A 23,991-nucleotide genomic window follows, 5' to 3' on the forward strand; every position below is an offset into this window, starting at 1 on the left:
GTCTGGCAACCAGACGATCATTTTCTGGTATTTGAATAAATGCCCAGATCCATTCATGAAATCACCGCGCAAGGCAGGATAGGAACACCCAGGCTAGGAATTAATAGGAATGAACTGGAAATTTGCAATATCGAAGTTTTAAAAAAAAAACATCTTGCAGCATAATATTAATTAAAGCAATCTGATTTAAGATAGATAGTTAGATAAATACTTTATTGATCCCCAAGGGGAAATTCAAGAATTCAAATTCAATTTAACGCAGATTCAGTTGATTTTCTTCCTTGCACATACGTCAATCACTTGCACGCAGTAATCAGCATATAGCTACTAGACCAATAGGAAACCTATGGTGCGTTCATGCGCATGAGAAAGGCATTTTTCTCAGTGAAAACGTTGTGAACGTGAGGGAATGAGGGAATAACTGGTGGGAAACTGAGGGAAGTTTGGCAACAGAGTTTCCCAGTTGTGGGCTTGTTGTTGTTGGCTGTTGATAACCTGGTCATGTTTTTTGTAACAAGTCAACTTCAGTTAGCGTTCACTTCTGCCGTTGGCCAACTTAAGCCGCTAGTAAAAAAAAAAAAAAGCCTGGGAAACAATAGACAATGCTGATGGTTAGCTTAGCACGGCTGTAGACCATAGGCAGACAAGCTCAGTAAAAATACAAACTAAATCATATTGCTTATTATAAAGCAAAAATTTTTATATTCATGTTTGTATATGAAGCACTTTGTAAGTATTGCCCAAAACTCTCAGTTTAATTATATTTCTAGTTGAATTCTTGTACATTTCCATGAATTCTCATACTTTATTTCCATGAATGTATCATGAACATGGAATATTCCCAAAATAACCCCTCTTAACTTCCCATGGAGAGATTCCGCTGTCACTGCTCTATGCAGTGTTTACGGTCTGTACTCACCTGTGTGTGTGTGTGTGTGTGTGTGTGTGTGTGTGTGTGCGCGCGCCTGTGTGTGTGTGCGTGCGCCTGTGTGTGTGTGCGTGTGTGCGTGCCCCTGTGTGTGTGTGTGTTTTGGTGTGTGCGCGTGCGTGCCTGTGTGTGTGTGTGTGTGTGTGACTCTGTGTGTGTGTGTGTGTGTGTGTAGGAGCTGCTGTAGGAGTGGGCACTGCGTGTGGTGGAGCTGCTGTATGCCATCTTCTGTCTGGACTCACCTGTGTGTGTGTGTGTGTGTGTGTGTGTGTGTGTGTGTGTGTGTGTGTGTGTGTGTGTGTGTGTGTGTGTGTGTGTGTGTGTGTGTGTGTGTGTGTAGGAGCTGTTGAAGGAGACGCGTAAGGAGTGGGCACTGCGGGTGGTGGAGCTGCTCTATGCCATCTTCTGTCTGGACTCTCAGCAGATCACCCTGACCCTGCTGGGCACCATCCTGCCCAACCTCCTCACCGACCCCGCCCACTGGCACAGCCTCGCCGACCCGCCCGGCAAAGCCCTCGCCAAGTAACCGCCCGTCAACCTCACACACACACACACACACACACACACACACAAGTAACCGACAATTAGTGTACCTCTCTACCTGGCCCTCACCAAATAACCGCCCGTCAACCTCACCCTCACTCCCACAACCACACACACACACACACACACACACACACACACACACACACACACACACACACACACACACACACACACACACACACACACACACACACACACAAGTAGCCGACTATTAGTTTACCTCTCTGCCTGGCCCCCGCCAAGGGCCAAGTATCCGCCTGTCAACCTCACCCTCACTCTCACCATCTCTCCCACTGCCTCTCTCTCTCTCTCTCTCTCTCTCTCTCTCTCTCTCTCTCTCTCTCTCTCTCTCTCTCTCTCTCTCTCTCTCTCTCTTTGGCGCATGCTACAGCTACGCTTCAGCTAAGCTACAGCTACGCTACAGACCCTGATGGGAGCGCAGTGTGCATGCAGGACCAGGCTGCAGATTCTGGTTAGACGCGAAGTTGGAAAGGAAAACGATTAGAACATAAGTGTGTGTGTGTGTGTGTGTGTGTATTCAGAACCAAGCTGCAGAGTCTGGGCTTGAAGTTGAGTTGGGAAAGGGACCTGATTTGAATATTAGAGTGTGTGTGATTGCGTGCGTGTGTGTGTGTGTGTGTGTTCAGAACCAAGCTGCAGAGTCTGGGCTTGAAGTTGAGTTGGGAAAGAGACCTGATTTGAATATTAGAATGTGTGTGTGCATGGCATGCCTGTGCCTGTGTGCATGGATAGCCAAGTGAAAGGACTATACACATTTTTAGCATGACAGACTGACACTCTCTAGCACACATATATCACACACACACACACACACACACACACACACACACACACACACACACACACACACACACACACATACCTCAGGCAAAACTAAACCTGCAACATGCCGATGGAGTGATCATGTGCTGATCTCTGTCACTGTTTCAGATTCCTCCATTTCTGGTCAGTGTTTGCTGTCTGTCCATCTGATCTTCTCTAATGGCCTTCTCTGCCCCTCTGTGTGTGTGTGTGTGTGTGTGTGTGTGTGTGTGTGTGTGTGTGTGTGTGTGTGTGTGTGTGTGTGTGTGTGTGTGTGTGTGTGTGTGTGTGTGTGTGTGTGTGTGTGTGTGTGTGTGTGTGTGTGGCTGGCTGTGTGTGTGTGTGTGTGTGTGTGTAGGTTGTCGGTGTGGTGTGCCCTCAGCGCCTACTCTTCCCACCACAAAGGCCAAGCCTCCGCTCGCCAGCGCAAGAGACAGCGAGAGGACATTGAGGTAACACACACACACACACACACACAAATGCACAAACACATAAAGGTAACCATGTGCCCACACACACACACACACACACACACACACACACAAACAGAGATAACCATACCCACACATGCCCACACACGCCCACACCACACACCTACACACACACACACACTATAGCCACACAAACTTTTGTGCACTGAATCTGATTTAGATAGATAGATAGATAGATAGATACTTTATTGATTTGATGGCATACTTTCTCTGACCCGCCCCAGGACTACAACAGCCTGTTCCCATTGGACGACACACAGCCCTCTAAACTGATGCGTCTACTGAGCTCCAATGAAGATGAGCCGGCAATGCTGTCTAGCCCAGGTAACCCCGCCCCTTTCAGAGAGAACACGTCATGAGTGAAGGAATTGATGGATGGATAAATGAGCAAATGAATGAATGAAAGAATGAATGAATGAACGAACAAACGAATGCATGGATGGATGAGCGAATGAAAGAGTGAAGAACTGATTAAAGCAAGAGTGGTCGAATTCCAACGTAACTCTCTTGAGATCCTGCACAGCTTAATTCCATTCCGAGAACTCTCCCAGCAGAACATGCATTAGCATCCATTTGTATGCACACACACACACACACACACACACACACACACACCTTTGGCATGCATTATACTTTATATCGTTGGAGTGTGTGTGTGTCTTCCATTGGCACCGACGTGTACTGTGCATCAAGGCGTAAGGCTAGTTTGAATGTATTTTTGATTTTTGTTTGGTACCTAGGCCTTGGTGAAATGATGGTGCTCAGCAACTGTAGTGCTTTATACCTTGTTAACCGTTCTGCATTCTAAGCACATTAATAAAGAACGAATGTGATCTCAGCCGTGCGTTATCGGGAAAATATACAACGGCATTGAACTGGATTCAACCTAGCATAATCAAGGCCTGGAACTGCAGGATGTTGCAGAATGTGTGTGTGTGTGTGTGTGCCTGTGTGACCTAAAGAGTAATCTATCAATCTCCATATCATCCTCCAGCATCTCACAACAGCTGACACCTGCAGGCTGATAGCCCCCCCCCCACCCCCCCCGATAGCCCCTCCCCTTTTTTGGAGTCCCAGGAGGTGACATGCTGGTGTTTCCGCCCTGGTGGGAGTGGCGTGCGCACGGGACGCTTCTGTCGAATCTAGTGTGAGGGGATCTGAGTCTCTCCTTTGGGATATGAGTCATGGTTGTACCCAGACCGATTTGATAGACAGCTACAGTATTTGCTTTTATGGGCTCTTGGTGCATATTTATTCCTGGTGAATCACGAGTTATGGGGAAGACCGTTACAGTTACGGCAGGCGCCAGGCTGCTCTTGTGTCTCATCACACACAGGAAGACTCTGACCAAGACGTGGCAGAACGTCAGAACGCAAGTCTCCTATGTTGGCACATTAAGATAAGATGACAAATCGGAAGATTTAACATCTGTGTTGGCTCCGCTCCACTCGCTCCGGTGAACTCTCACCTGCTTCTCACGTTACGGTTAGTCCTCTCCCGCTGACGCACCAGAACGTTCATCATAGTAGCGCGGGAAGAATAACTGTTTTTCCTCCTCACACAGGAAGGCTCGTCTACGGGAAATGGCATCAACTGACTACTGTTGCCTTACTCAGCGCTGTTTAAAGTGTAAACGCGCTGTCGATGGAGTATTGATAGAGTAGGGGAGACCTAACCGCAGTGTGGAGGACTCAGCCAAGTCTGCAGTTCAACTGTGAAATTACTGTGGCATACGGGAACAAAACATATGGGCTTGTTTCCTATAAGCGCCATCAACTCACTACTGCAGGTCATCTATCCCAGAATAGATAGATAGATAGATAGATAGATAGATAGATAGATAGATAGATAGATAGATAGATGCTTTATTGATTCCCAAGGGGAAATTCAAGAATAAGTCAAATTCTCAAGATACTTTGGGACGGGCTGCAGCCATTCAAACGATTAGCTCAAGTGTGTGCATGCTGTTTGTAATAAGGTAAAAAAATGCTTGTAATCACTTATTTGAGATGGGGAATGATATTATTGCAGGGTGTGATTTGTTGGCTGGTCTGTGGAGTCCCGTGTTGTTGAGCAGTTCTGGAGAAATCTGAGTCTAGACTTCTTTTGACAGATCCAAGATATCCTGTGATGATCTAGCTCTCACGGTTATCTCACTCTCAGTCAAATTCAAATTCAAATTCAAAAAGCTTTATTGACATGACAAGAGCACTTGTGTTGTCAAAGCATATTATAACAATAATCAGTGAACTTTAAAACATGAAAGTGACAGTAGATAAATAAATAAAATGAAATAATCAAAATAAATAATAATAATAAAAAAAATAAATTAAAAAAAAATGATAAAAAAAAAACGTTTTTGTTAATAGTGAAAAATAAGCAGGTCTAGAGGGGAAAGAAAGGAAATATAATATTAAACATTTCATCAAATAAAAAAATAAGTAAATACTTGAGATAGTAATAGAAAAATGAAATTGGATGTGATGAGAGCAGGCGAGAGGATCTGTTCATTGTCCATTTGCGAATGTACTTTCTAATCTTAATTTGTGGCATTTATACATGTACTGTGCTGCTAGCTCAACTGTTTTTATGTCTTCTCCTAAGAGAATTTTCATTTTAGAATTGGCATCTAGAGACAGAAATTGTGAATCATGTTGGATACATTTTGAAAAGAAGTTGTCTCTGATTGATTGATAAATGGGACATCTCTGCAGAAAGTGAGTTTCATCCTCAACCTCCTTCATCTCACAATACCTGCATAGGCGTTGATGTCTTTCTTGCCAAGATTTTGTGTGGCGACCTATCTCTATTTGGAGTTTATGATCACCTAATCTATATCTTGTGAGGCAATTTATTTGAGGTTGCTTCAATGTTGTTAAATACTTAGCTAGTTCGTATTCTCTATTTAATTTACTATAGCTGTCCAGTTTTTTGTTGGATCGGACCTCATCATGCCATTGCATAATGTAGGCTGCTTTATTGTTTTTGTGAGCTATATTCAGGGATATTAAGGTTATGTCAGAGATGTTATATTTATTTAAGAACAGTTGTGTGAGGTTAGTCAGCCTTCCAGAGAAATGGACACACTCTTGCGGCGTGGTCATGGATGGTCATCATTTCACCCAGTAACCGCCAGTCACCCTCACCCTCACTCTCACCATCTCTTCCCCCGCCTTTCTCTTTCTCTGTCTCTACTCTCTCTCTCCACTCCTCTCTCCTCTCTCACCATCTCTTCCCCCGCCTTTCTCTTTCTCTGTCTCTACTCTCTCTCTCCACTCCTCTCTCCTCTCTCACCATCTCTTCCCCCCGCCTTTCTCTTTCTCTGTCTCTACTCTCTCTCTCCACTCCTCTCTCCTCTCTCACCATCTCTTCCCCCGCCTTTCTCTTTCTCTGTCTCTACTCTCTCTCTCCACTCCTCTCTCCTCTCTCACCATCTCTTCCCCCGCCTCTCTCTTTCTCTGTGTCTACTCTCTCTCTCCACTCCTCTCTCCTCTCTCACCATCTCTTCCCCCTGCCTCTCTCTTTCTCTGTGTCTACTCTCTCTCTCCACTCCTCTCTCCTCTCTCACCATCTCTTCCCCCGCCTCTCTCTGTCTCTCCTCTCTCTCTCTACTCCTCTCTTTCCTAAATTCTCTCTCTTTCACCATCTCTCTACCTCTCTCTCTTTTTCTCTCTCATACTCTCTCCATTCCTCTCTTTCCTACAGTCTCTCTCCATCTCTCCTCCCACATCTCTCTCTCTCTCTCTCTCTCTCTCTCTCTCTCTCTCTCTCTTTTTGCCAGATCCAGGACATCCTGTGATGATTTATCTGTCACTATTATCCCACTATCAGTCAGCCTTCCAGAGAAATGGAACAGAGCTCACCATCCAGCCAGACACACTCTTGCGGTGTGGATGGTCATCGTGTCATGTCATCATCAATACGGGAAATGAGTGAATCACGTTGTGAAAGTGAAAGTGAAGCCCAGTGTCTGGCTTTTAGACGGCTGGATTTGGCTGAATTACAGTAAATGTTGTTACTGAGGGAGTGCACCTGTCTGGGTTCGGGAGCACACATCTGTCGTCACTAGGGGTGATTCTGTCTGGGTTCGGGATCACACATCTGTCGTCTCGTCACTAGGGGTGATTGTGGTTGAGTTCCATGAGCGTGATTAGCCTCGCTAACACCACCACATCTCAATGAGACGAGGTCTGGGAACCGAACATTCACTTTCTCGTATTTGAGGTATTGAGGTTTACGAATGCCCAGTGCAGTATTTCCACTAACTGTTAATGTATTGGGACAGCTTGAAGTTTAACGACTACATGAGCATATTAGAAATATGTTCTAACTTCCGTGTTTAAAGGAAGCCAGGGAGCCGGTAGAGAGGAGCTAAAGGGCTGCATGTTGCCTACCTCTGCACCAGAGCCACAGAAAGAGAGAGTTGAGACACTCTTTGATGTCGCCGCCACACGATCAAAAGTTATATCAATGAACGCATTGACTACAGACCAATAGATTGGCTGTTTGAAGTTCCAAAACTCCCACAACGCGCAAGTGGCCTGGAAAAAGCGCTGCCATTTTTTCCTATGGAGGTCTACCGTAATTTCCAGACTATTAGCCGCGGCTTATGCATTGATTTTGCTAAATGTCTTCCTCTATGAGGTTAATACAGGGGGGCAGTTAATATGGTATTAATATGGTTTTGTTTCTTTTAACTTGCATAAAACACTATCCTGCGGCTTATACACAATGCGGCTTATATGCGGGAAATTACTGTATGGGAGTATCATCACTCTGTTTTATCTCCCACTCTGCCCTGCACTGACCAGGGGGCCACGGCTGACCTCAGCGCTGTCGCTGCATAGCAATGTTCTCTTCACCGCCTGCCGCCTGGTGTGTGTGTGTGTGTGACCATATCCTCTGTTGCATTGCATGTTGGGAAACTTTAGGCTGACAAACCTCTCTCATCACTGACCTTTGACCTTTGACCTTTTCCAGGTGATCGGACCATGAGCAGCTCTCTGTCGGCCTCCCAGCTGCACGCCGTCAACATGAGAGACCCCCTCAACCGAGTACTGGGTGAGTGTGAGTGTGTGTGTGGCGAGCAAAGACATCATCTCTTCTCAGCTTGATAGAGTTCACTGATGCATTGAATAGATGAAAGTACTGATCAGGCTAAAAAATATCAGTAATTTCCTATGTATTAGCCACATGGTGCATAAGCCACAGGACAGTGTTCTGTGCAAGTTAAAAGAAACCAAAAAATATTAAAAATATTAATACCAAATTACCCCTGTGCATTAAACTCATAGCTGAAGAAATGTAGCAAAACCCATGTATAAGCTGCGCCTTATAGTTGGGAGATGACGATAGTTCCCTGATCTGATTCTATCCTCAGTGCTAGTACTGTGCCGTATCAGCATGGGAGCAATACTGATTGGTGCATGGGAGCAATAAGGAGGCTACTGATTGGTGCATGGGAGCAATAAGGAGGCTACTGATTGGTGCACGGGAGCAATAAGGAGGCTACTGATTGGTGCATGGGAGCAATAAGAAGGCTACTGATTGGTGCATGGCGGACTAAACGTAGCTGGATTGTGTTTTGTAATATCCAAACAACAGAACAGAACAACAAACATTTTCTATCTGAAACTGCAAAACCGTATTCTAGCCAAATGCTCAAAACAATTACAATTTCCAAAATGTTCTCGGGGGGGGGGACACCCTCAAACTCCACTTGAAGCTCTTCTTTCTTGCCTGGAAACATTAAGCTGCACAGGGTAGGGTAGGGTAGGGGTCAGCAAGTGCCTTTGGCCGCGGGCCATGGTCAGTAGACGGCGGGCCACGGGCCAGAGTAGGCTATGCTAATATTTAAACACAGCTCTGGTCTATTAGTCCACACACATCTACACGGAGAATGGATAACAATAACCCATGGGCAGAAAAACATGGGCCATTGATGGCTTGCTAAATGAAATGAAATTGTCTTGATTGACTCTGTTTTATCTACCCCTTTCAGGATTGGTAGGCCGATCAGTATTGAACGGAATATTGATTATCTCTCTCTCTTGCTCTTGCTCTCGCTCTCTCTCTTTTTCTCTTTTTCTGTTTTTCTCTTTCGCTGTCTCTGTGTCCATCTCTCTCTCTGTCTCTCTCGTCCTCTCTCTCTCTCTCCCTCTCTTGTCCCCTCTCTCTCTCTCTCTCTCTCTTTCTCCTTTGCTCTATCTCTCTCTCTCGTCCCCTCTCTCTGTGTCTTTCTCCTTTGCTCTATCTCTCTCTCTCTCGTCCCCTCTCTCTCTCTCTTTCTGCTTTGCTCTCTCTCTCTCTATCTCTCTCTTTCCCCATTGCTCTCTCTCTCTCTCTCTCTCTCTCTCTCTCTCTCTCTCTCTGTATCTGTATGTGTGTGTGTGTGCAGCCAACCTGTTCCTGCTGGTGTCGTCGCTGCTGGCGTGCAAGACGGCGGGCCCACACACCCAGTTTGTGCAGAGCTTCATGGAGGAGTGTGTGCAGTGCCTGGAGCAGGGCAGCCGCGGCAGCATCCTGCAGTTCATGCCCTTCACCATGGTGTGTGTGTGTGTGTGTGTGTGTCTGTGTCTGTGTCTGTGTCTGTGTCTGTGTCTGTGTCTGTGTCTATGTCTGTGTCTGTGTGTGTGTGTGAGGGTGTCCTGATGTTCTTTTATAATTATTATTATTATTATTATTATTATGGTGAGAGAGAGAGGGATAGAGAGAGAGAGGGGGAGAGACGGGGAGAGAGAGAGAGGGAGAGAGATGCCAATAAAGCATTTTGGAATTTGAATTTGAGAGAGAGGGAGAGAAAGAGGGAGAGAGTGAGGAGGGGGGAGAGAGAGAGTGGAGGGGGAGAAAAGAGACAGTGAGAGAGAGAGGGAGGAGTGGGGGAGAAGAGAGGGAAGGTAGAGGGATGGAGAGCGATAAAGAGAGTGATAGAGAGAGATCCAAGGAAGCCTCCAGTCCATGCTCTTCATCATGTAGAGAGAGAAAGAGGGATGGAGAGATGGAGAGAGAGGGGGGGATTTAGAAAGAAAGAGAGATAGAGAGATGGAGGGAGAGAGAGGGGGGTGGAGAGAGAGAAAGAGGGATGGATGGCGAGCTGGAGAGAGAGAGAGGGGGGTGGAGAGGGAAACATACAGTATGGTTTGTGCAGAGCTTTTCAGTGTACACGCTTAAGAATGAACAGGGCCCCAGATCCTTTCACTGTTGACAACAGAAAGCTTACTTTTTAAATGTATGTTTATTTGTGCGTGCGTGCGTGCGTGCGTGCGTGCGTGCGTGCGTGCGTGCGTGCGCATATGTATGAGCATGTGTGTCTGTGTGTGTGTGTGCGCACACGCTCTCTCGCTAACACACGTATGTGTTTCTTCTGTCCCAGGTGTCTGAGCTGGTGAAGCTGCCCGCCCTGGCGAAGCCCAAAGTGGTCTTGTCCATCTCCGACCTCACCCTTCCCCTGGGCCGCAGAGTAGCCGCCAAGGCCATCTCTGCACTGTAGGACCTTCACACACTCACACACACACGCACACACACACACACACACACACTCTCTCTCACTCACACACGCACACGCACACACACAGACACACACACACACACACACTCTCCCTCTCACACACACACACACACACACACGCACCAACGCACACGCAAATGTACACACACACACACACACATACACTCCTACACTTGTTGTAGCTACACGTCAGAACATAGACACACCAGAATATTGGCCCAGTAAAAACACAGATTGCTTCACACACACACACACACGCACCAACACACACGCAAATGTACACACACACACACACATACACTCCTACACTTGTTGTAGCTACACGTCAGAACATAGACACACCAGAATATTGGCCCAGTAAAAACACAGATTGCTTCATTTCACCCCCACACCCCCTCACCCACACACACACACACACACACAAACAGATGCGTGCAAACACTCACAAATAGATACTCACACACCCATATACTCCTACACTTCTCGTTAACTACACGTCAGTGCCCTAACCCTAACCCTAACCCCCCCCCCCCCCCACACACACACACACACACACACAAACTTGGTATCACAAACACGCACATCTTTTAACTCAAGATGTGTCATCCATCCATCCATCCACACACACACACACACACACGCACACGTTGTCTGGTCTTTGCCTCTGGCTCCACCACTCATTCCCTCCTCCTGAAAAAAAAAGGACCCTTTGTGATCCTCCGCCGCAGTGCAGCCTGCAGCACACACACACACACACACACACACACACACACACACGTTGTGTGTGTGGAGGAGACGGCGACAGACAAAGCGTATCATTGAGCTGTGCCCTTTCCTGCGGCGCCCCGGAGATCAAGCATGGCTACGCCACGCACTCGTCACATGACATGGCACGGAGCTCTCCAGCCTCACGCTGACTCAGCATATTTCCTCGCTCCCCCCCACGGAAGAACCAGTATCCTCTACCAGCCTCACGCTGACTCAACATATTTCCTCGCTCCCCCCCACGGAAGAACCAGTATCCTCTACCAGCCTCACGCTGACTCAGCGGATTTCCTCGCTCCCCCCACGGAAGAACCAGTATCCTCTACCAGCCTCACGCTGACTCAGCATATTTCCTCGCTCCCCCACGGAAGAACCAGTGTCCTCTACCAGCCTCACGCTGACTCAGCATATTTCTTGCTCCCATTACTCCAGGACCAGTGTGATGTATCAGTGTGATGGTGGCCATCTTCTCTGAACACCAGTGCCCCCCCCCCCCCCCCCTCCACACACACACACATACACACACCCCTAGTGCAGTGATCCTAGCAGGTGCCTTTTGCAGCAGCACATTGCTCTCCACCACTCTCCCCTGCACACACACACACGCGCACACACACACACACACACACACACATGCACCTCTGGTGCAGCGATCCTAGCAGGTGCCTTTTGCAGTAGCACATTGCTCTCCACCACTCTCCCCTGCACTTCAATTTTGTTTCACTCCCCACCAGGTTTCCATGGAGACCGTCTCTCTGTTCTGATCCTTGTTTACAGTTTCCACAGTGACTGGAATGCTGTTGCCATGTCAACACAAAGCCAACTCCCCCATTCTCTGTTCTTTGAGGAGCGCCTCACAAAGGGCTCTTTTGGTGAGAGGTGCCGATTGGAACGTCTGTGGACTTCACTGGTCAGCTCAGCCCCTGATCCTGAAGTGTTATCGTGATTTGCCAAGTTATCTCCTGAGTGTGTGTGCGTGTGTGTGTTTGTGTTTGCATGTGTCTGTGAGTTAGTGAATGCATGCATGTGTGTGGAGGGTGCAGGTGTGTATGTGAACGTGTTTTGTGCGTGCGTGCGTGCGTGCGTGCGTGCGTGCGTGCGTGCGTGCGTGCGTGCGTGTGTGCGTGTGTGTGTGTGCTAGCTCAGCACATCATTGGGTTGAGCTGCAGGTGCATCCTGGTGTCATCGGGTTCATGCAGGTGCAGATGCCATGCGGTTTGGGCCGCAACTGGGCCTATACTGGGCCTATACTGGGCCAGGTTCTGTTGACCCGCCGTCTCCTCGAGTGTGGGAAGGTAAACCCGGTCTGGAGGTGCCATCCAGTCATCACATTGGTGCTTCCTGCGCGCGAGGCCTCCGGTGTTCTAATTTTAGCCTGGGAGGAAATAGACACTCACTGATGAGCCCATAGCTTCTGCACTTGTGCAACGCAAAGCGCCGCAGCCATGACACATGCAGCACACGGCTGCAACCGCTCGCCATGGAGAAACTGTGTGTGTGTGTGTGTGTGTGTGTGTGTGTGTGTGTGTGTGTGTGTGTGTGTGTGTGTGTGTGTGTGTGTGTGTGTGTGTGTGTGTGTGTGTGTGTGTGTGTGTGTGTGAGTGTGTGTGTGTGTTTTGGGTTAGTGATTAATATCCTGGCCCGTTGGTGTTTGGTACAGACTTCCAATAACAGCTGCGATCTAAAGCAACAAGCCACAAGCCACCACTCCTGATGAGAGAACTGTGTGTGTGTGTTTGTGTGTGTGTGTGTGTATGTGAGAGAGAGTGTCTGTGTGAGTGTGTGAGAGTGAGTGTCTGTGTGAGTGTGTTGGGACATAGAGCAACAAGCTTCCACACCCTGATGAGCAAATGGAGTGAGAATTGAGTTATTTACCCACCACTCTGATGACACAATAGTAGTTATTTTGGGTTTCTTGTCTGTTAAGCGCTTTGTGTAGCCAATGTGCTGTATAAATAGCGTGACTTCACCTTTCCTTTCTTAACGTTATTGTCCATGACTTCTGGTAGCATAGACCATATTTCTGTATGGAATTGGCTTTTTTAAATGTATCGTTTTTTAAAAAATAAATAAATGGTCATAATGTCTCTGCAGTCTGTTGTGAGTTTATGTAGACATATTTATGATAATTCTCGGTTTTATGTGATTGTCTCAGATGACGGACTAGTCCGAATAGATGGCTCCACAGAAGCCATGTGCAACGTTACAGTTTTTCTCAGTCGCTTTGGTACATTTCTCAGATCAGACTTGAAATTCTTGAAACTACCTGTTCAATCTTCACATCATTGTGTCACTTGTGCACATCAGAAAAGCAGTTTCTCATTTATTTGAGCAAGTTGCAAATATTTTGGTACATCCATGCAAATTATTATGAACAATTCTCTGCTGAACAGTCTCGCCCCCACAACATTTAGGCATCAGTTCATGGCATACTGTAAGTCTTTACATGCAAAATGGTTGAATATGTTATCATATGAGAATTTGTGGCACAAAAGACAGGAACATCAGGAGGTGTAGGAAGACTGCACTGTAATTCCGACTGCATATACAGTTTTCCCTAAGGAGATTGTCCTATGGTCAAATTTCTACTTTATTTATTTATTCTTTCTTTGTACTATGCAGTGCTGTCTTTTCCTTTCTGTATCACAATGACAGGGTCTGCCAACAGATTACAGTTAAAAAAAAAGTAAAAGCGTAAATGTAAATATTGTCAATCAAACTCCCACATACACTAAGATGTAACCTACAATTTACAAACATTGTCATAAAATTTTTAGCCATTACATAGTTTACATCAGATCATCCCGCCAGAGTACACTGTTATACTGACAACATGACTAAGCCATTTGACTGTCTTATTCGTACACAATGACACAAGGACTAATGATGCACTGACATGATGCACAAATATTTAGTTTTGAGAGATGGACTAAGGATTTTGAGCAAGAAACTGGATTTTGCAGGTAATCCATGGTGCTATTTGTACAAATAGTTTTGAGAAATGCACACTGTTTAGCAAATCTCAAGGATGATTCGAGAAATGTACCAAAGCGACTGAGAAAAACTGTAAAGCCCCGATGAGGAAGTCTAGAGGTCAAAGTTGAGCTGCCTACCTCATCACCAACAGCGCTGGTTAAAGGCGTCATAGCCAATACGGCCATATTTGGGCATGGGAGATACAGTAGATATACTGTATTGCCACACAACAAGTAAGGGATAATCAACGACGCGCCGTGCGTTTATAGGAAAATAATGCACGTTCGAAGTGGTAATAAGGACCCGACGCCGCAGGCGGAGGGGACTTTACACTTCGATAAGTGCATTATTTTCCTATAAACGCACAGGGCGCGGAGTTGATTATCCCGCTTATACCACTGCTACTATCAGTTTCGTTTATATTGCCGCTGTCTTAGATACAACATTGCTGTTTTTACCGTTACATTCACATTGGCGAATTAATATTCAAGTGTAATAAGCCCAAAAGAAGGGAACTACTTCATAGCCGTGCGGTATATGTAAGGGATAATCAACGACGCGCCGTGCGTTTATAGGAAAATAATGCACGTTCGAAGTGGTAATAAGGACCCGACGCCGCAGGCGGAGGGGACTTTACACTTCGATAAGTGCATTATTTTCCTATAAACGCACTGGGCGCGGAGTTGATTATCCCGCTTATACCACTGCTACTATCATTTTCGTTTATATTGCCGCTGTCTTAGATACAACATTGCTGTTTTTACCGTTACATTCACATTGGCGAATTAATATTCAAGTGTAATAAGCCCAAAAGAAGGGAACTACTTCATAGCCGTGCGGTATATAGAAAAATAATGCACGTTCCAAATAGCGCATCACAATAGGAAATTTGACCAAGCAGTGGTATAAAGAAAAATAATGCACGTTCCAAATAGCGCATCACAATAGGAAATTTGACCAAGCAGTGGTATAATGTACATTAGGCTCTGCATTATACCACTGCTTGGTCAAATTTCCTATTGTGATGCGCTATTTGGAACGTGCATTATTTTTCTATATACCGCACGGCTATGAAGTAGTTCCCTTCTTTTGGGCTTATTACACTTGAATATTAATTCGCCAATGTGAATGTAACGGTAAAAACAACAACGTTGTGATACGAAAGTGATAGTAGCATTGGTATAAGCGGGATAATCAACTCCGCGCCGTGCGTTTATAGGAAAATAATGCACTTATCGAAGTGTAAAGTCCCCTCCGCCTGCGGCGTCGGGTCCTTATTACCACTTCGAACGTGCATTATTTTCCTATAAACGCACGGCGCGTCGTTGATTATCCCTTACTTATACCACTGCTTGGTCAAATTTCCTATTGTGATGCGCTATTTGGAACGTGCATTATTTTTCTATATAGCCTACCGCACGGCTATGAAGTAGTTCCCTTCTTTTGGGCTTATTACACTTGAATATTAATTCGCCAATGTGAATGTAACGGTAAAAACAGCAATGTTGTGTATCTAAGACGGCGGCAATATAAACGAAAATGATAGTAGCAGTGGTATAAGCGGGATAATCAACTCCGCGCCCTGTGCGTTTATAGGAAAATAATGCACTTATCGAAGTGTAAAGTCCCCTCCGCCTGCGGCGTCGGGTCCTTATTACCACTTCGAACGTGCATTATTTTCCTATAAACGCACGGCGCGTCGTTGATTATCCCTTACGTAGGTCACCAGAAAGAGTGTGCAATCCAGTAAAGGAGAAAAAGAAACAAAACAAAAATGTAAATAAATAAATAGCTTCAATTCAATTTTATAGTGTTCAGTAGTCTGATTATTGAAGCGAAGAGGCTATTTTTGAACCGTCTGGTTTCAGTTCCTATGGGCCTGTAGTGTCCTCTAGGGCAGTGGGTTCCAAAAGAGGGGGTACATACTGTATGGACCTGCAGGGTTCCTAAGTGGGGGTACATATGGATCTGCAGGGTTCCAAAGTGGGGGTACGGTAGAACGGACTGTATGGACCTGCAGGATTCCAAAGTGGAGGTACATATGGATCTGCAGGGTTCCAAAGTGGGGGTACGGTAGAACGGACTGTATGGATCTGCAGGGTTCCAAAGTGGGGGTACGGTAGAACGGACAGTATGGATCTGCAGGGTTCCAAAGTGGGGGTACGGGGGCCGTGAGGAGGCACCAGTGGGGCCACTTCAAGTATTGAAAGAAAAATGAAATAAAAGAAAATAAATCGATTATCATTATGAGCATTACAATCATTTGTACTGTATCTGAGCAATACATTTTCTTTGGTAGTCCTTCTGATTGGCTGGTATTCAAAGACCATCATCACGTAAACTGTCAGTGTAGCCTTGGAGAAGTCCATGACATCCACGAGTGGTGCTGCTGGTTAGCTACAGTACCTGGCTGGAGAAGTCCATGACATCCACGAGTGGTCCTGCTGGTTAGCTACAGTACCTGGCTGGGTCTTGAGTTTGGATGAGTACACTGAAATGCGGAATGGACTTGACTGATCTTGTTGTGAGGGAGTGTGTTCAGATGGGGCCACAACTATGACTGGGAATAGCTGCTGGAGTGACAGCTTTCATCAAGCCCTGAATGCAATTTGCACAAACAGTGTGCTCCATCGTGAAGTGCTCGTGGCTAAATGGATAGATGAGCTTAACTTATCATGACCGCTGTGCAGCGAAGCGGCACTCACACTGTAGGTTTAGTCAGTATTTTTGTTCTTGTTTGTTTGTTAGTTTGTTAGTTTGTTTTTTTCGCATGAGTAATTTTCCATCAAGGATTCCTGGGACACTGAAAGACTGGAGACCGGTCAGCGGCTTTGGCGACAAAGCTCTCTAATTTCTCTCTTTTGCTATCACTGTCTCAGCTCCCACAGGTGATGTTGGCTTTATGGAAAAGTACCAACAGGTATTTGCTCACATCTTCTTGTCGTCAGTTTAGCGCTGTTTGGTCAGACGTTTTCCTGGGATGGATCCAGGACCACAAAACTTGTCTAAATGGCCGAAGGGTTTCAGATGAGTTTCTGTTTCTCCTGAACACCCACGTTCATGGCTCCAGTGTGTGTAGAGCTCTAGCCGCCTGGCTGGCAGATGTTTTTTTTGTTGTTTTTTTTCGAATCGACAGTACTCAGTGACCTTGACAAACACAGATCTACTGTATGTGGAAAATCACTGGAACTCCCCTTTAAGTGTTAAGTGGAGGGTGGGGGTCATTTCTGGCCTTTCCCTGCCACCTTTGATGATCTGGCATGGTGACGAGCACATATCTTTTCACACTACACACCTCCTCAGCACGTGGAAACAAACACAAACAAACTCCTCATGGGTTTCCGAGAAATTGTTATCGGTATTGGGTCATACACCCTTCCTCTCATCTCACAAGAATTCCACCCACGACGGTCCCTCTCCGGCACAAGACAGGCGGAGGGGGTTGTGTGAGTGGTGAGAACTTTGTCTGCTTCGCTGCACAAGCAGAGGGCTTGATGGTCTTGTGGGCCCAAACATCAACGTCAAGGCACCAAACCCTACCCTATAGCCTATCCTTAACCCTTAACCCTTAACCTTTAACCCTTAACCCGTAACCTGTAACCTGTAACCCTTAACCCTTAACCCTTAACCCTTAACCTTTAACCCTTATCCCTTAACCCTTAACCTAGTGGTTCTCAAAGTGTGTTGTGGGCCCCACTAGTGAGAAATAGAGACATGTCAGGTGAGGAGCAATGAACAAAAGGATTTTTTTTGTTTAATCTTTAACAACGCCTTTATTTTTTTTGACAAGGGAGATCATAGATTCAAAACAAAAAAAATATAGCCACATACAAACATAGGAGTCCTGAACAGACTGACATATGAATTAAAATAGCATCGGATCCAGCAGACCAAGACAGGAATTGCAACATGGAATTATTTGTACACTACACTACCATTGTGACGAGTTGATGGAGTGAAAATTTCACACCTCCAAAGTGTTAATGAGAAACAGAAACTCAACATCTCTCCTCGATCCTCAATGCTTGGTCCTCCAGACTTGTTCGCACTGATCTATAACTAGCACTGGATAAACCAGGGGGTCAAGGCCGTGTAGATTAGCTTCGGCATGTTAGCAAGCGCCACTTGAGTTGCATTGACTATGAATTGGCCGGATTTACTAGCCTAGCCTCTGCCATTCATTTCAATGGAGAGCGGGACTTAGTAGAAATACCTCCATGGGATAGACTATCCCATCGTTGCCGCTCCATCATTCTTTATGTAGATCAGTGAGGACGAGGACCGAGGAAGGAAGGGAGGATGTATGAGACACGAATGAGAGGCGCCCTAGGAGAAGGGTTAGCATCATGCTGCATGCATGCTGAGTGTGTGTGTCTAGCCTCTAGAGACACATAGCAGCATGATGCTGGGGTCAGAGATGTTAGCTGAGGGGGCAGATTCTGCTTAGGGACTGACCTACAGTACTACAGTACACTATGTCTTTGGAGGATGTTGTCTCATAATGACTTTTTTATCCAAAGTTATTTGTATTGTTTAGATTTCAGTTTTTGCAAATGTATGCAAACGAGTGCATATATAAACATTACATTTCAGAAAACTTGCAATACAACTTGTGTTACTTTACTTGTGTTAAAGTGAGTAACAAACTGGGAAATCTATTATCTGTAAGTTTAAATTGTAATCTTTTCAGCTGTGTCTCCCCCTATGACCTGTACACATATTGTTTTGAAAACAATTATTAAAAACAAAGACCCTTATTTCAATATCACACAGTGGATCCATATTTGGAAGACAGTGAACTTTAAAAAGGTTTACAGGATTCTGGATTTATGGCCCTGTTATGGCCAAACTTATTTGAAGATGATCCCATTCAGTATGTTTCAAAACTAACACGTACAGAGTATAAATGTTTATGTTTGTGTGTGTGTGTGTGTGTGTGTGTGTGTGTGCGTGTGTGTAAGATACACTTCTGACATTTCTGGAGAAGCGTGTGAGGGTAATTCCCTCTGCCACCCCAGGGTTTTTAGTTATGTAAGAAAAGACGCTATTGGAAGATGTCATCACAACTTCATGCTGTGACGCGTCCTCAGCTGAAGACAGGATTACCTCAGAGGGAAAGTTTACAATAACTCCTCAATCTTGTAAGGGTCATAGTAGTAAGTTCTTATGTAGAAGCGGAACTAGGCACAGTTCTGCATTTCTGAATGAGCTGGTGATGTACTACGTTGCCCACGTACAGTATGTGTCATTCATTCATCTTTAGGGCGGAACACAGTTGGGATGACAGGAAAAGCAGAAGCAGTCGTTGGTTTGTTTTGGTTCTTCTCTCCATCTGATCACTTCTGGAGTAATCTTGGCAACACACAGGAAGTGATGCACTTGTCAATTCTCTCCAGACAGATTTTCCATCCAGTCACCGTTAAAAGCCTGTCATGGGATGTTGCCGTCAGCAACAAGTGAGATCTGGGGTAAAGATGAGAAGGGTGACGTAATCCAGTTTGAGACAGTGCAGTGCCTATAAAAAGTACTCATTCCCTTGCAAAAGAAATTGCTGTATTTGCATTAAATATAATTATTATTGCATTCTATATTAGTATTATTATACAGTTAATTAACATTACCTTGTAGATAGAGATTTGTAAAGGCACTGTAACATATTCATAATATCATCATGACTATCTATTATTAATTAATTGGTTAGACATGCTGCTGTATCCATATTTATTTATTTATTTGTATTATTATTATTATTTGGTCGATAAACTTGGACTGATTTGCACTACCTCGATGACTCACACCTCATACTGAATGACATATTTTACTGTTCTGTTTAGTCATGTGCTGTTATTTTATCATCCTGTTTATGTTGTGTGTGGGACCTTGATTTTCCCCTTGGGCATTAATAAAGTATCTATTTGTGTGTGTGTGTGTGTGTGTGTGTGTGTGTGTGTGTGTGTGTGTATGTGTGTGTGTTTATCTGTATGTCAATAATCACATAATACTAGGAATAGGCACCTTCAACTCTTTCAGGTTGTGTTTATACAGTATGTGTATGCTGGGTTGATATGATTCTTGCTAATTCCTTTAAGAATGAGATGTGGCGAGATAGGGTATGGGCTTGGTCCTGTCCGACGTTATGTTCCGCACCCATCTCAACACCATCTCAGCCTCATGACATCATCCTGTGTCACAGTTTTCAGCCCGTCTTATGTATTGTGAGATAAGAACTACTCTTTGCTATGTCTTGTCTGTGCTATGTCTTGTGAGATTAAACTAAGACCGTGAATGCAAGCAGGTTTTCTAGTATGTCTGTGCTATGCTGTCTCTAGCTGGTCTGTGCTGTGTCTTGTTAGATTAAACTAAGACCGTGAATGCAAGCAGGTTTTCTAGTATGTCTGTGCTATGCTGTCTCTAGCTGGTCTGTGCTGTGTCTTGTGAGATTAAACTAGACCGTGAATGCAACCAGGTTTTCTAGTAGGTCTGTGCTATGCTGTCTCTAGCTGGTCTCTATCCATTGCCCTGAAGAAGACTCAGTAGAGTCGAAACGCGTAGTCTTATCCAAATGCAAATAAAGGATTTTTTAAACTTTTTTCACTATATCGGTGTGCCTCGGACTTTTTGACTGCCTTCAACACAGCACAGCGTTTTTAATACAGGACAGTCGCAGTTTTTTCAATTTCATTTATGTCCATTCCGAAGAGCACCCGATTTTAATCTTTATATTTGACCCAACGCAGCACTCTCCTTCTCTCTCTCTTCAAGTTTATTTATATATCCCATTTCGTACACAGACAGGTAACCCATTTTGATCAGGTGTGCTGCTGTTTCGGCCTATGTGTTAACTGTTTTGAGTTGACTTCTCATAGCTTGCCATGAATGCAGACCACTTCTTTGGTATGTTTCTACAGCCTTTATTTTTTATTTGTTTTTCAGGTTTCATAAAAAATAAAATATTCCCTCTTCTATAAAGTTCAAAATATAAAGCATTCAAAAGATGTATAAAAAAATAAATAAGTAACACGTTCTACAGTTATACACAAATATACACATATAAATCTTTTCCCAGTTATTTTCCTTTAGAAAGTTAATCTTACACGGCAAAATTACAGTAAACATTACTACCATTCTAAAACAACAAAGACAGAATGCACTGTCAAAATGTTGGAAAACGAACATTGTAAAGAATATCTGGGTTATATCAAAATTCCCCTTCCGAAACACAAGTCAAGTTTATCCATTGTACTGCTTTCTGTGCATGCACATGATACAGAACAATATCAACATGATAGAAAACGGTTTGTATTACTTATATTTTAGTTGTGGGCGTGTTATAAAAAATATACTGTACATTGTTACTATAAAAATATGTTATTAATTCAATAAATATCAGTACAGAAAATATGCTTTTAAATAAATAAGTACATTTATGTACAGAAAAGACAATAATTTAACATTAAATAGCAATACTAAATAAAATGACACAAATTGCGTTCACACATTCAATGAACACATTAATTTTAGGGGTGCAAGTGTCTTCCATTTTCCCTCGTTGACCATTCACCTTAAAGAGGTCTTCAGGGGTCATCTCTCACCTCCGAGGGGACATTGGACAGTACAAGGCTACGGAAGAAGCGGTACACTTCCTGTCCGAAGCGCTGTAGCTGCAGCAGGGTGATGTGTGTGGCCACCTGGACCTTGTATTCATCTTTGAGCTGAGCGGAGATGTCAGGCAGCGTGGGTTCTGGAGGCAGCGGCGCATTAACCTGCTTCAGCACCTGAGAGAGAGAGAGAGAGACGACACTGTTAGCATGAGGCTAGGAGCGCTTCAGCACCTGAGAGAGAGAGAGAGAGACAACACTGTTAGCATGAGGCTAGGAGCGCTTCAGCACCTGAGAGAGAGAGACGACACTGTTAGCATGAGGCTAGGAGCGCTTCAGCACCTGAGAGAGAGAGACGACACTGTTAGCATGAGGCTAGGAGCGCTTCAGCACCTGAGAGAGAGAGACGACACTGTTAGCATGAGGCTAGGAGCGCTTCAGCACCTGAGAGAGAGAGACGATAATGTTAGCATGTGGCTAGGAGCGCTTCAGCACCTGAGAGAGAGAGACGATACTGTTAGCATGTGGCTAGGAGCGCTTCAGCTCTTGCACTCTTACAAAAAGGGATCTTGAGCTGCTAAATTGAATAGAACCGTGCAGGCTTTAAAGAGGTTCTTTTGATGAACCGGGTGAGTTGAGTTTGAAGAACCATTTAGGGGTGCCATATATGAAGCATCCAATAACCATTTAGGAGTGACATATATGAAGTATCCACTAGAACCATTTAGGAGTGATATGAAGCATCCACTAGAAGCATATAGGGGTGCCATATATGAAGCATCCACCAGAACCATTTAGGGGTGCCATGAAGCATCCAATAGAACCATTTTGGTTCTATACAGCACCTTCTTGTCTAAGAGTGTGTGCACTGTGCTTTGACTAGTGATCTGTAATTCAATCATTTCCCTACTCCTATCTCTGTCTCAATACTTATCTCTTACCTATCATTGATATTTCCCCTTTTTTTCTCTATCAGACAGAGCCGCACCCTTTTGATTTATTCTGACATGCTAAATTGCTAACATGCTAAATTTAGACCAAGTCCTCGAATAACTCTGCGCATGTCCAGACACAATCACAAAAACAAATGCAGTCATCCATCAAATTCCCCCACACACCACACGATTGTCTGAGCACTGTGACTAAGGTTGTTAGCATCACACACACACACACACACACACACACACACACAAACCAGTGATGATGTTGATCACATCACAAGAGCACACACTCTAACAGATGATGAAACATCCGACCACAAGCTTATGACCGGGCTACAGCAGCCCATATTCACCATCACCTGATTTGATTTGTCATGCAGCCACAACACAGAGAGCTAGCCAACTGGAGTTAATCACCAAAGTCAGACAAGAAAGTTCTCTAAATTTAGCATGATCACGTCATACTGACATAATAATGAAGAGTTAAAATATTCCTGTGTTTTGATTTTTTGGATCACTCATTTTAATCCACTTCCAAATAAAAACATAATTGTTGAATGTTTCAATGCATTTTTGTTTTGAGACTATTTCACCTTTAAATAATTTATTATTATTATTATTATTATTATTATTATTATTATTATCATCATCATTGTCGTCGTCATTAGGCCTATTATTAGGCTATTATTGTTATAAATAGTAACAACAACAACAACAATAATATCGATCCATAATCCATAATTAGAGATTGGTAAATGTTCTAGGGTGAACAGGCCTACTGGTACACACAGGCTCTTGCCCTGATGCTTGGACCTCATTGAAGATGTTTGCCATAGACTGTCCACAGACAGAGACCACAGTCTTGCCATATTGTCATGGACTGTGCTGTGCCTGACACCCGGACCACACTGGGTCCGCTACTGAAGCACTCTGTTTGCGGAGCGGTAAAATCGTTTTAGAAGACTGGTCTAATTTTTTCAAATGTACAGTACGTGTCGCTATTACTGTACATCTGGTACAGCCAGATCCATTGATTGTAGTGGAAGCTAATTGGTGCAGCAGAGGCTTCACCAATGGAACGCTTCAGGTGTGTCCAGTGTAGCCTTCATGTAAGTCCACAACCTTTGAAGGGCCCTTTGTCCACCTTTGTCCACTGGGCCCTTTGGTAGTCAGCCCCATGTTCCCCAGCACCATTACGACTCCCAAGCCTTACCTTGATGATCTGGACCAGCAGCTCCTCTATGTCAGCCAAGAGCAACTTCACATCTTGAGGGCTGCGCAGGTGTACTTTGACCGTCTCCAGCACCGCTTTCTGGAGTTGTAGACCCGTCAGAATCTGAGATAGTAGGCCCAGTCTTTTAGCCTTTTCCTAACACAGAGGGCCAAAGTGAGATTTTCATCACACAAACATGTTCTT

General features: G+C 44.7%; 1 protein-coding gene across 1 annotated transcript in view; it reads left to right on the plus strand.

The window, feature by feature from the left end:
• The window catches only part of med24 (mediator complex subunit 24), a 34,197-nt gene extending 21,053 nt beyond the window's left edge, over positions 1 to 13,144 (plus strand). Inside the window, exons 22-27 of the mRNA XM_062532513.1 lie at positions 1,269 to 1,450; positions 2,655 to 2,748; positions 3,012 to 3,111; positions 7,768 to 7,848; positions 9,185 to 9,333; positions 10,160 to 13,144. Coding sequence (XP_062388497.1) covers positions 1,269 to 1,450; positions 2,655 to 2,748; positions 3,012 to 3,111; positions 7,768 to 7,848; positions 9,185 to 9,333; positions 10,160 to 10,276 — 723 coding nt within the window. The 3' untranslated portion in view covers positions 10,277 to 13,144. The remainder of the gene's footprint in view (positions 1 to 1,268; positions 1,451 to 2,654; positions 2,749 to 3,011; positions 3,112 to 7,767; positions 7,849 to 9,184; positions 9,334 to 10,159) is intronic.
• The last annotated feature ends 10,847 nt before the right edge of the window (positions 13,145 to 23,991 follow it).

Source organism: Sardina pilchardus, chromosome 3 (assembly GCF_963854185.1).
Source record: "Sardina pilchardus chromosome 3, fSarPil1.1, whole genome shotgun sequence".
Taxonomy (NCBI): domain Eukaryota; kingdom Metazoa; phylum Chordata; class Actinopteri; order Clupeiformes; family Clupeidae; genus Sardina; species Sardina pilchardus.